Source organism: Lepisma saccharinum, chromosome 1 (assembly GCF_977018435.1).
Source record: "Lepisma saccharinum chromosome 1, izLepSacc3.1, whole genome shotgun sequence".
Lineage (NCBI taxonomy): Eukaryota > Metazoa > Arthropoda > Insecta > Zygentoma > Lepismatidae > Lepisma > Lepisma saccharinum.
The window spans coordinates 204,619,351-204,633,459 of NC_139229.1; the positions used below are offsets into that span (position 1 = coordinate 204,619,351).

The window sequence follows — 14,109 nt, forward strand, 5'->3', positions numbered from 1 at the left end:
GAGACAATCCCAGCATCCTTTGTCTCTTTCCGTGCGCACACGAGCGTCATTTGTTTCCAGCGTCGCTTCCGGAAGCAGGCGCAGCGCTGGAGATGGTAAGGGCGTTCGTTGGCCCGGACTTTAATAAATGGCTGAGGGGGACGTGTGCCTAAACCTCAGGAGACACGGGAGGTAGGCATCACATGACGGACGGTGCCTGCCTCTCCACAAAGTTCACTGCGCATCTTACTCGAGATTTCTCATCGTTTGCGTGTTGCCCTAGCGTACACACGCTCTAGAACTGTAACCATTTGCAAGTTGATGTTAACGTTAGGAAGGTAAGGCAGTATAATATACTATTCAGGTACAGAAAGCCATGCATCAATTATGTGATTGATTGATTCATTTTATTTCGCTTTTCTGCCACTTTTGGGTAATCGCGAAGATGAGGATGAGTGATGATATGAAATTGATAAAGGAACACTTACAAACATTAATAGTATGATAGTAATTTATCTTCTTTTTACTTTTGAACATTAATATCAAGGGGGTAGTTTAATTAGGATATTAGCTTTCCCAGGTCGAGATTCGAACCCGGGACCCCTGGCGTCGTAGCGCGCTGTTCTAACCGCTCCGCCACAGAAGCCTGCGTATAAATTACATGTTTTCTACCTGTTACATGCACGAGAATATGAAATGCAGCAAGTTTTAATTCTTCTCCTGAAAGATAAGATGCCACCACAGATAAACCTTTATCTGGGATGCAACTACCTTGCATCTTCTTCAGTTTTCTCAGATTTTAGAGGGGCCCAGTGGTTGCGTCGTCGCCTTGTAATCAAGGGGTACCGGGTTCGATATCCGTTCGAGGGACATAGTGGTCCGGATCCCACTTTAAACTGTAGGCCCAGTCCCAATTAGCCATACTGTGCATAAAATGAACTTAAAACCTCAACTCAACCAACCAACCAACCAATCAGATTTTAGAGCTACTTAAAATCGCCCTAGCACAGATTTCTCTCCCTCTCTGGTTGAGTGTGTATTCGTGATTCTCTTTTTCCAACTGTTGTAAAATTGAGAAAAGTTTACGCCCTCTCTCAAAGACATAGTACATGAGAAACTTGTGGCACACAATAATATCTTAAATCTATTTGTATTACAGGAATGTGAAATGCTAACATCACTGATTCCTTTTTCCTTCTTCCTTTCCAGTGAACGGAGGCTGGTCCACTTGGTCAGCGTGGTCCGAGTGCACCGGCAGGTGTAATAGAGGGGTCCAGAGGAGAACTCGAATTTGCACCAACCCTGCACCGTTGAATGGTGGGGAAGCGTGCTCCGGTCCAGCCTCCCAGAAGACTGACTGTACAGCCGTGTGTCCAGGTAAGCTCCTGTTTATTCTTGTAACTGTCAAAATTCTATTTCTGAATTCAGTCTCATTGGAGATATGTGGATCCAGAATGAGGAAACTAGTATTTCTGTCATCCTCAGTGAAGCCACTTCTAAAGAAAAACATTTGAGGTTCAAACAGCATAATGAGTAAAGTTGTGTTTCTCGTGAAATTCTAACCCATTTTGATGTCACATGACAACCTTTCCATTGAAGAGAATAAAAGTTCACTCCAAGATGGCCGCCATGTTCCCAGCATATTCTAAGAATGTATAAGGACGTTCGATTCGTGCTTTTTCCATCCGAATTTTTATGAAACGGTTGCAGATCGCCCTGTATATTAGAACAATTTTACCAGTGCAAAATTATGCTCTGAAGGTATTTTTAATTTATACTCTTGTATCATCACAACTTTTCCATTACAATAATTTTGTGACATTTTTTGAAGAGACCGTAGATACTTCTTACTTCGGTGTGAATAATAATTCAGAAATTGTGTGTGCGAAACAGAAATACGGTGTCGCGGAAGTTGGAGTACTGTCAAAACATTCCCATTGCAACAGCAGTGGCTTTTGATTTGAGTTTTGCTATTTAGCGTCACTTTTCTGTCACTTTTGGCTAGTCGTGACAATGAGGATGAAACTGATAAAGAGACACTCGCAAAGAACACCCATTCCCACATCGCGAATTCGAACCCGGGACCCTTGACGTTGAGGCTCGTTGTGATAACCACTCCTCTACTATGGTCGGCCAGTAGCAGTGGCGTATAGTGGTCAGTCCTATTCTTAACCTGCCATCTTCTTCATGTATCCGACGCTCCTTGGGTTGTTATTTTAGAAAAATGTTCCTGAGGAGGAGAGGGGGTACCCCATTTGTAATACCTTTGCACTGTGGCATAACCAATTTGTTTCTGTAAAGTACTCAAACTATGCCATACAGGTGCGATGTTCACAGGTACCAAACCAATACCGCTTAGATGACAGTCTCATGTACCGTCTCCATTTGAGAAGAATTCCCCGTAAAGACTTTTTGGTGCGAAAAAAGTATGCCAAAAACACTAACATGGCGGAGTTATATTGCGAGGAACATAATTTTGTGGCACTCTGGACTCATAACCACCTAGTGCCGTGTGTGACAATTAGTCATGTGTGTGTAATCCACACATTGGTATATATATTTTCAAAACGCAACTAACCTAGGTTCGGAATCACAGAAATCTGAGCGCTCACGGGGAATCGAACACGACACAGCACAATATCGTCACTTACTTCATCCAGAAAGTTGTTTGGAGTTATTTATCCTCTCTATTATCGTAAATCTGAGATTCCCCGAAGCTTCCGATGGATTCTCTTTGTCTTCTGAGTGATGCACATCCAGCTGTTAATCATTAAACGGGGGCCATAAATTACACTGGTTGAGCCTACAAATGGTCTGAACAATAAAACATATCTAAGCGTGAATATTTTACAAACAAAACCCACGCAAGGATTTTTACGATCAGTAAAACTGTCGTTGCCCTCAACGGAACCGAAAGAGTTACGCGCGGGTTCAGCACCCGATGCAAGGGCTCTCTGTGTGGTCCAATGGTCACATGAGAACTCCAGTCATGAAGTAACGAATTACCAGTGACAACGAATGCATTACGCCATTTGGGGATTATAGTCGATAAACAGCTCAAACGGAATGTTTCTCTCTTTGTTCTGCGTCCGTGTGATTTATGTTTTTGTTTCTTCGGAATTGATTCTTACTCTCTTGTATTTTTTTTGGTCAAAAAAGGTGACAAAGGGTCAAATTTTTGTTTTGATTTCAAATTGAGTCTGAGATTTATTGCTGTCAATGAGACTTTTACACATATCAAATCGAGGATTTAAAAACGGCTCTCTGTAAGAATTGTTTAATAACCAAAAAAACGGTGCTGATAAGCAATCATTAGTTTAAATAGGCGGCAAACAGTCATTCTTCAAGCAAGAATTAGTTTAAAATAAGTGGAAAACAGTCATTCTTCAAGCAAACAATCATGCTTCATGTATGCATTAGTTTAAACAAGTGGAAAACAGTTATTCTTCACGCAAGTATTAGTTTCAATAGGTGGCAAGCAGTTATTCTTTATGCAAGCATTAGTTTAAATAGGTGGCAAACAGTTATCCTTCACGCAAGCATTAGTTTAAATAGGTAGGAACAGTTATTCTTCAAGATTTTGGATTGGATTCATTTGCTTTATTTTACTTCGCTTTTTGTGCCACTTTTGGCTAATTTGCGAAGATGGGGGATGAGTGATGATATGATGAAATTGATGAATGGACACTCAAAAATATCCATGCCCAGGCCAGGATTCGAACCCGGGACCCCTAGCTTCGTAGCGCGCTGCTCTAACCACTCCGCCACGGGGGCCAGCTTATTCTTCAAGAAAGCATTAGTTTAAATAGATGGCAAACTATTATTTTTCAAGCAAGCATTAGTTTAAATAGGTGGAAAACAGTTATTCTTCAAGAAAGCATTAGTTTAAATTGGTGGTAAACTGCGATTCGGAACCATCAGAGCCATTTGTTAAGTGTAACAATATTTTGGTTCCTTCTAAGATTTCAAAATATAATTTTTCATAGTGGTGTGTATTATAGTATTTATCCCATCAATCATATTTTTTCATATGCTCATCATCATCGAGATTATTATAGAGAAGTTGAAAGGCGGTAAAGTAACGAAACATTAAATACTCGCAGAAGTTATTCAAATTGAAATATTTATCTAGTGTTTGTGAGTCTAACCTTGCCATAACGAACTGAGAAAATAGTTGGTCTATATTCACTTCCTAGGCAAGCCACGGTAAATATTTTGGACGTTGATGTTCTATATATTGCACCACCTTCACCGTTTCGTTTAACCAGAGAGGTAGAAAAACTAAGGAAATGAACTGATTCGAAGAAATGTACAATACAGGCATCTGGGTTTCATAAATTACACGAAGATGTCTGCCCTGGCGTTGGCCAAAGTTCCAGCCGAGCCTTAGTGAGTGAATCTTGGTTGATCGCTCTGGTCTCGGAATGAATCGCAATTTAGTCGACCGAGCGAAGTACACAGCATCCATATTTCCCGCACGTCCATTCAAAGCTAGCCAACCTTTGTTTCGCAAGCGTCGAGACGGACTCCATAACTCCCGCTGCTATCTCGGTTCATTTCGATTCGACTTATCTTCCCTGCACTTGGCATCCAGCCATCCCTTTGACCCGATGAGATCCATGCGAAATGTTTGAATTGCCTACTCAGTATCCCGGCGGAGACGGCCTCCTCTACGACCATAAAGACTTGAAAAGCCAATCACCAGGGTCTTCTAATTTCCTTCTGCTCCGCAAACTTCCAGCAAGAATATTGCGGATCCCTCCGGAAGTTTGTTTGCAGCTATCCTCTCGTAATCCAGCAGAGGAGAGGAAGAGGGAGAGGGAGAGAGAGTCTTGAAGCGAAGTTATTCAATTCGCCTTTTGGAGGGCGCGGCTGCATTTCCATGCTGTATTTGTGCAAGTGCTTGTCCGGGAAGTTGGGTTTTGTGGGATTCTCCCGTTGCTTTTCCATCTTCCCTGTAGACAAGGATCCTTGAGGGAAGTCGGCGTCAAAGTTGACTTAAGACGAGGGAAAGTTTATGCGGCAGCGAGTTTCCATAATTATGAACAACTCATAACTACTCCACGGTTTAGTCTCTGTGAATGTGTATGCGTGCAAGTCTCAGGGAGCTCGGGGATGAGAAACAAGATTGCAGTCGCGTACACAAACGAAGAGGCAGCAACAGGGGTAGTCAAGGGTGATGATTGTACGCTTGAGTGGTTGAACAGATCTTTGCCCCAGTTCTCGCGAGTGCCAGCAGCTATTCTGTTTAATACGTAGTTGTTTGTGCGTATGCTGCTGTATTTTTCTCATAGTGCGTCGCTTTCCTTCCTTTGTTGGTTAATCGCGACGATGAGGATAGACAATGATGGCAATTGATTGTCCCAGCCCAGGCTGGAATTCGAACTCTTTTATCTTTGGTGGTAAGATTGCCTCAACCGACAACAAGGTGACCGGGTTACCACAACGGAAGCTTGAGGTCGACTCTATCAAGGACTCTGGATGTGCCTGAATGTGTGAGAGAAGGCCGCATGTATGCAGGCCCGGATTTCTTAGAGGTTTTGGAGGGCTACAGCCTCGGGTTTCAACGAGCAAAGTGACTCCGCCCTGGGGAAAAATGCTTTGAAATGCGTCACAAAATGGGAAAAAATAGATACAGTAAAACCTCGTTATTCCGGACTTCGCTTAATCCGGACAGGCAAAACGAAGAAAAGAAAAAAGCAGAATGCAAGATTTTAAATTTAGCTACAAGTCAACAAAAGAACTTCCCAAAGAATAGGCAGTCAACCACTGATGAAATTCTGTTTCCCGCAGACTTTGTACTGTACCGTATAGTGTATTTAGGCCTATGCCCTTTAAATACACCATAATAAACGTGTTTTGTTCCTATAAACGGAGTTTGAAGGAAGTTCTACTGTTCTTTTAGGTTATTTCAGTCAATCCTGACTTTCTTTAAACCGGTCAACTTATCCCCCCATTAGTCCGGATCAACGAGGTTTTACTGTATTCGCAATGTGCTAATTAACTATCAGAAACAACATGCTGCATAACTAAAATTGAATACAGAGAGACGTCGCCATGGTGTTAGCTTTGGGATTCCGCGTCCGTCGTATATGCATATAATATACATATAGTCTATGTAATTTATATATCGAGTACCTTCCTTCCTGTATTTCTGTATTGGCAATTGCTTATTAACCTTCCTTTCGTACAACTTTGTACATCCATATTTTATCTCCTTTGCATTTGCACAAACAAGGAGACAGTCAAGATAGTTATACTTGAAAGCACAACAAGAGAAAATTTTGAAATCCCTCTCTCACAGTTTGATTTTTTTAAAGTTTAATCATTAACTCAGTGACTCTAGGCAAGTAAATTATAATTGTTTCATTATAACATCAAACTCAGAATAGTGTTTCTCTGACATTTAGTTTTATAAGGGCATTTTTTAGCAAATATTTTTGTTGCCAGCAGTGTAATTGCAGATGTGTCTTGCTTAAATTTAAGAACATGTCGAGTTGATGAGAATGATTACTGTTTAGATGGAACTGAAAAAGTGGCGCACATTCACACCCATGCTTTGGCCGGGACTTAAAACTGAAACTTCGGTGGCGAGAGCGTGAATCGACAACCCAACCGAGATGGACGAATCCATTATGAATAGGGTAAAGGGGTAAAGGTATTCCCTGCACATTGCAACATGGCATGAATAGACATGGGGGTGTGGACGTAAAACCCCATATATATAGTTCAGATATTTATGGAGGAGATGTAATCAGCACCACGCTCCGGTCTCCTTTTACGAGCGCCTCACGAGTACCTACTCATTAGAGGCTGGTTAAACCCCAGAGCCGCTCGTTCCGTTCTAGGTCAATGCTGGAAATATTTCCACCAGAACTCAACCGACCCGGGTCCCCCAGAAGGCAGTCAGAAGCCCTTTACGATAAGTTTTATTTTGTGAAAGTAATATAGAGTGAAGAGAGACTTTGTCTATCCGGTAAGTGATGAACTCTGGGAAGAGAACGCAGGACACAGACAGACTCAAAGTGACGCAATGAATGTCACAAAAACACATTCTACGTCCAATTTGACCCCGTTGAAGAGTTGAAACATGACGGCCGCGCTGACAGCTTTCACGTTGCCCACAACCGCAGACAAAGACCACCGACTTATTAGTAACCCATACCGGGCATCGCTTGTGCATTCCGCACCCGTCTCTTTATTAAGGTCTTACCCTTGTTTGTCCATCACCCATTGCTCGCGAGAGGCATGTGGCGTTTGGGCGTTGGTTAATTTCACCGAGTTATACAGTGTAAACACGCAGTTAACGAGTCGTTAAATTAACCTCGTTTAAATTCACCGCTCGCCCTTCCTCTGCTCTATTTTCCTTGATCCCTCCACGGCTCCAGCCAGGCAGCATCCCTTGAAGTCCCCCACCCACGTCATCTCAAGGATTTCTTCAGACTAGTACTCTCGTATTGCACATCTCGTCCCAGCGTGTTCTTCTTGTCCATAGTGCGTTATCGATTATCGTAGACTTCCCGATGGTGTTGTGTTAACTCTGTCGCCTGGTATTCAAGGGGTCCCGTGTTCGATACTCGATGTAGGCACATGCTGCTTCGGATCGCACTTTAAGCTGTAGGTTCAGTCCCGATTAGCCTAACTGTGCATAAAGTGGACTTAAAGCAACAATTCAAATCCAAAATTCAATTATCGATTATCGATTTTGACCAGTTAGTTACTATTTATAATCATAGATACCGTCTGTGACGATAAAATTTAATGAGCTGGACAGCAAAGCCGGATTATATTTAAAATCTATACATAATCTTTTCTCAGGATAATTTAAACGTTAACCAAAATAAAACTCTTCCCGAAATCCAAACATTCCCGAATCAGTTGCTCTAGCGATAATTCGAATATTCATGAGGCAATTGAAAGTAACATCCACCGCGCAACAACCGCCTTAGTGGCAGGGCCTGCCAAGAGATTTGTATCATTGGGTGACACGTGGTCAATGCTGCATGTCCCATCGCCGCTAACGCTGGGGCAATATTGACATTTTGGAGGCTTGGGCCCGCTTTCGACGGAAGCATTTTTCTTAGCATTTTTCTTAACATTTGTGCCATGACCAAAAAGCTACCGGGTAAAGTGAGAAATCTTATGGCATTTCAGATGCAATGGCATATTTCATGGCATTTCTCAAGGATAGGATCGATCCTATTTCCGTAGCATAACCAATCAGAAGCGACCTCTAGGTCACGAGTGAAGATGTAATGGCATCCACGTGAGATGTAAATAATGTCTCACTTCACATTTTTAAAAGCCGATAACTATTCAACCGAGAGGAATAACGTTTCGTGTAAAACGTTATTAGATACAAAACAATGGCGCTGCTTAAATACATACTGTACAACGTTTACTGTACATGTATGGAATAATATTTTAGTTGTTTCAATTGTAAACACCGTGCACTCACCATAGATGATGTAACTTAACGTGCCATTCGTGCTGTATATGTTATACATTGTAATCGCAAAAGCTGACCGAAATGTTACATGAAATGCTTGCGTGTAAAACACTATATGCTGCAAGATTCTTGGAAGCATTTACATAGCATTTATGCTAGCAAAAATGTTAAAGGAAATGCTTTCGTCTAAAGCCAGCCTAACACAGGTGGTCTAACCCGGCACCGCTCGCATCACGGGCAAGAGCTCTAGCGATTCATCAACACGAGAGACAGGACACATGTTCCAAAATGAACCAATTTATTTGTACGTTATGTCATGCAGTTCGATTTTTATACGATTTTAGCATTAGTACCCCCACACCTCCTCCCCAAATTTTGTCTTTCAAACATTACATTATTGTTCTATAATAATAATTGAACCGGTGAGACCAAGAAGGGAAAGATTCCACTTTTTGAACAAAATAAGCTGCATACTTTGAATACATATCAGAGCTAAAATAAAGGTTTTAAACACAAACCACTTATGGAATATTGTTACTATGGTTATGATGAATAAGTTTTTAATTGTAAGTTTCTTCATTCGGCTTTTAGTTTTGGTTGCTATGAGTTTTTTTTTTTTTTTTTTCCCGAAAGTAAGGTCGAGTGGAATCTTTCCCTCCTTGGTCTCACCGATTCAATTGTAATCTCCGAAGTGTCAAGTCAATATCTTGGCGGTTTTTGTTTGTATTTGAGTGTCAGTACTTGTTGGGCTCTGCCTCATTATTTTCATTGTACTAATGACATGGCAGCCTCTCCGCAACTGTCGCGGTTTGGATTTCCGTGATTTTCCCAACATTGCAGGATAAGATGTAGCAGTTCTAGATGTTCTTTTATTAGTCGTCCAATCCAGTTTCACTAATGGTCGCAATGGGATGGTGTGGTTGTGCTTGTATTGTTGTATATGCGCTTCTTAAAATTCAAAGCAATATTCACGTTGACATTTACCTGAGGGTAAAATCGAGAAATTTTCAATCGTTACGGAAACGGGTGATCACTTAAGACCATGCTGATATTTGCTCTCGGCCAGCAAAGTCCTTTTGGAAAATTTCCATTCGAAAAACTTCTATGATGTTCCAAATTTTAAACAATTATATTTCTTTAGAGCATTCAAGTATATCTTCGAGTGGTTTACTTTCGTTGCTGTCTAGATATATGACATAGAAATACAATTAGGGCTCCACGGAACTATTAGAGATATCTAGAAAAAAAAAGCGAAAGTAAATCACATGAAGATTCGGTGATGGTGCCGTTGTCGAAGCGCACAGTGGTTGGAGCGCACCTGACTTCGTGGCCTTCACTGCACCTAACTTCCGGTTCGCGGTACCTGTCGTATGACTAAGATAGTAGAGTGGAGGGTTGTAGGAGTTGTCAGTCCTAGGAGTGCTATTAGTATTATTATTATAATTATAGTATAGAAACAATATTGTTATTGACTGATTAATGTATTTGGTGACTCAAGTTCACTTCATGTACAGTGAAGCTAACCCGGACTTGAACCTGAGCCCGTGAATATTATTATTAGGTTAGGTTAGGTCAGGTTGACTAACGAATACGGAGGGTTCTGAATATGTACTTGGAAGGAAATGTGCTGAAATGCTTACGTACACTGGCGTATATTACGAAGCTAGAATAAGGGTTATCTCTGTAAATTATGTCATTTTGTAATTACTTATGACACATTGTGCGACACGACACGAAAAACGCCATATTGTATATACATTTTTAAATATGGTGCCATAATTTTAAGTCTATAGCATGCCAATCTCTGTAGATGGGGATGTCATTTTGTAAATATTTGTATTTTTTCTGACTGTATTTGTGTATTAGGCTTAGTCATTCTAGTAATATACAAATTGCTTGTACAGAAGAGTAACCCACGACATGACCCACCGAATTCCCTTTGTGCGTCTCGTCCACGTAATCGAAGATTCACTTGTATGATCTTCAAGGAATTTTAGAATTTAAATTTTTGAAGATTTGGATTGATTGAATTGTTGTTTAAGTCTACTTTATGCACAGAAAGGCTAATCGGGACTGGACCTACAGTTTAAAGTTTTATTCGAACCACTATGTGCCTCCACCGGGTATCTAGCTCGGCACCCGTTGATTCCAAGGCGACGACGCAACCACTGCGTCATCGGGGAGGCTTGACGATTTAGAATATCAACCAGGGGGTTATTTTTATTATTAATTATGTTACTTCACTTTAATAATTGCATGCTCTGTATTAATAACCCTTGTAAATATAGACACATATGATTAAAAATTATTCATTAAACTTATTTTCCTTTTATAAGCCCCACTTACACTAATACCACACACGCACCAAAGAAATGAAACAGACACTGCATTACGGTAGGCACACTGGCCGCGAGCTGAGAATGTTGATTTCGACCGTTAACATCCCTCCACTTCTTAAAATTGCTGGTATTCAAAATGTTTACATTCGTTTCTTCGAGGAACAAGTATTTATATTCCAGCACTGTTACGTGTCCTCTGAATGTAGGGTTATGATGTAACATGTTATTAAAAACCCTAGACACTTCTACCTTATTGAATAATCAAGTAAAAAAAAACTTGACGTGTTGTCTTATTTTGCTATTATCATAATATTAAGGAATGTTAATAGTCGATGGTCTTTTGTCACTTCTGTCCTTCTAGCGTCTCATTTTTGTTCGGCACCTCTAGACTTGCAGCCTCTAGGATAGCCTAGTGGCAAATCCCTCTTCCCTGAATATCAAAGCGGTTTTTTCGACTTTGCTGAGCCAGGCCAAAGGTTTAGGAGCAGCCTCAATCCAACAGCTCTTGTCCCAAAATAGATGTTTTGCTTCGTTAGTGGAGAAAGACACATTTTCATCGGAGAGCGATACAGTGATGACAATTATCTCCACTCTGCCGCAAGGTCGAACTCACCAGGGGGTCTCCACCTCAAATGCAGCGGCGGTTAGCACTACCATGACAACTGCCTGCGCGGTTTCTGGCGACCTACCCAGCCGAAAAGGGATTTTTCTTCGTGACATTGCGGTTAAACGGAGTACAATACGCGTCTGGTTTCACGTGTGTGTGTGTGTGTGTGTGTGTGCGTTGAACAGAGCAGCGCCGTCTTTTGTCGTTGGGTGCGTTTGTGCGTGAGTGTGTGCCGCAGAGGAAGGGAATCCGTGTGCGTATAATAATAGTGCGTGTCAAGGAGGGAGAGGATAGATGGCGCTTTCCGCGGCATAAATTAGCCGCGAGAGGAATGGTCATTTGTGTCCGACCTTGTCTCCCCATTCAGGGAACAAGTTGTTTCCCTTCTCCGGGAGCGATGTAAAAATTTGTTTCAATTGCTGCTAATAAACGTAACTCCACCTGGCCTTGCATTCGATTAATTTATATTATTTTTTCCCCTTTCCCTTTGAGGTTTCCATCTTCTCCTCCAACTTCTGAGCTGGCGTTGTGAATGATGACATACACTCAGAAGTCACGACTACTAAATTGTCCAAAGAGAAACGTTTGTAAGGTCGTTCAAGTGTAGGATAGCCATTGCTTGCATTGTGGAGCTTGAAATGTGTTAACCAATTATCAGGTTTTGAAATGGGCAATAAACTGAAACTTGTATACTAGTGGTTCATACTGCAGGATCCCAGCCCAACCCAGTATATTCTCGTCATGAAGAACTTTATAATTGTGAGATTAAAGCACAATTAATTTATCCCGTGTGCCCAACAGCATCATGCACGTTCTTTCTTTACTTTTTTTTGTAATCAAGGGTTCCCGAGTTCGATTCTCGGAGAGGCCACATTCTAGTGATTGGGATTCAAACCGTAGCACCTAGGCCGATTTGGTGTTGTACAAAGTTGAAAGCGTGCCTCCCCGATGGTGTAGTGATAACGTCAAAGGGTCCGTGTTCGATACCTGGTGGAGGCACATAGTGTTCCGGGTCCCACTTTGAACTGTAGGTCCAGACCCAATTTGCCTTTACGTGCATAAAGGGGACTTTAAACAAACTCAAACAAAATTACCTAATTCCGTACAGAGTATTTCGCAGAATTTAGAAGAAACCATAACAAATAATTCTAGCATGACCAGGTTTTGTATAGGAGAAGTACGTGATATCTGCTGGATTTTTGCGAGTGAAAGATTTGCAATGTGTACTTCAGAGTACATGGCTTGGAGTGGGATTTGAAACTACATCCTCGTGAATATTACGTGGAAATTAATAATTCCGATTTTTATGGACAGTTTTGGGTATCTTTGCGTTGTAGGGATCTATTTAACGTTAAGCAGCCCCATTAGAACACTGAGGTGCTAGTGACGACAGCCCACTTTTGTTTCTTACAGTACGTAAGGACATATGGCGGTGCCGACGGGGGTAAGTGTAGGCGAAATAAAACTGCAATGGGTCACAGATGGAAACACTGCTTTACAGAAGAAGTAAAAAAAAACAGTATTTGATGGAGGTTTTTGGTAACTAGAAACAAAAACGCATGGAAGGCTTTAGTAAATTTCAAAATTGTGATCAAATTATGTGGTAATTCTAAATAAATGGGCTCTGCGAATTCATGCAAGTGAAAAATTATGAACAGCTATTTTGTCTCCAACACCTACTTTTTGGTTACTGCAAACAAACCTTTTTCGCGTGTGTAACGAGAAAGCATAAGTCTGAAGCCAATCTCAGCGTCTCCAGTTCCTGCTTTCCTCATGGAACTGACCTCCCACCTCCACATTTCCCGCAGTCCATACACGAAACATACAAGAGCTTCTTAATATAACGGAGCTAATCTGCCGGAGGAGAAACCACACGGTGGAGAATCCTCCGAAGCATTTTCTGCAGGGTAATTGTCCGCTATTACATCCACCCAAGGAATGGCATTATGATACTTGGTCCTGTCTTGTCTCCTCCTTCTCCCCTGGCGCTAAGCCAGGTTATTAAGGCTCTTCTTTGTCTTCACACGAATATAATTTTCCAGTTTAATTACTTCTCTTTAATGAAGCAGCCGTCAGTGTATACTAGTAATTATTTTGAATTTTCTTAAGGCTAATTGAAATTCCAGCTGCATAATAGTTGCTCGAGCGGCTTCTGGTTGGCGCGGTCGAAAAACCGGAAAATCGTTCCCTCGTTGCATCCACCGTGGACAATTTAGAATCCGGTTAATGCTTTCGGATCCCAGCTGGATGTCTCATCCTCTCGCCTATTAGATTGCATTGGGTAATTTAAGATTTATCCAGCATAAGATTTCCATCACATTGTAACAGGCGCTTTTACTGTCAGTAAGTTTTGAGGACTAATTCAAAACCTTGTGGGTGAGATTTTTTTTTGTTGATGTGGCAGCAGTCTTGTTTATTGTCAATAAGACTTTTAATAGTAATTCAGAACTTTTTGTTTGTAACAGCGGTGTCATTTACTGTCAGTAAGACTTTTTAGTCTAATCTGGAACCTTATGGATACGATTTTTCGTAACAACAGCGTTGTCTACTGTTCGCTAACATTTAAGATACATTCAGAACATTATGGATACGAATTTTGTCTAACAACAGCATTATTACAAGACTTTTAAGACTAGTTATGGACCTTTACGGGTACGATTTTCTTTTTGTGACAGCAAACCATTATTTATGTCTACTTTGGAATCTTCTGGGTACGAATTTTTATGTAAATATCT

The 14,109-nt window shown here is 41.2% G+C and overlaps 1 protein-coding gene across 3 annotated transcripts in view; it reads left to right on the forward strand.

Moving 5' to 3' along the window:
- Positions 1-14,109, forward strand: part of LOC145978400 (netrin receptor UNC5C-like) — a 546,350-nt gene that overhangs the window by 366,336 nt on the left and 165,905 nt on the right. For all 3 annotated transcript variants that reach the window (XM_083111023.1, XM_083111028.1, XM_083111032.1), the window contains exon 6: positions 1,189-1,356. In XM_083111023.1, the coding sequence (XP_082967149.1) occupies positions 1,189-1,356 (168 nt within the window). The remainder of the gene's footprint in view (positions 1-1,188; positions 1,357-14,109) is intronic.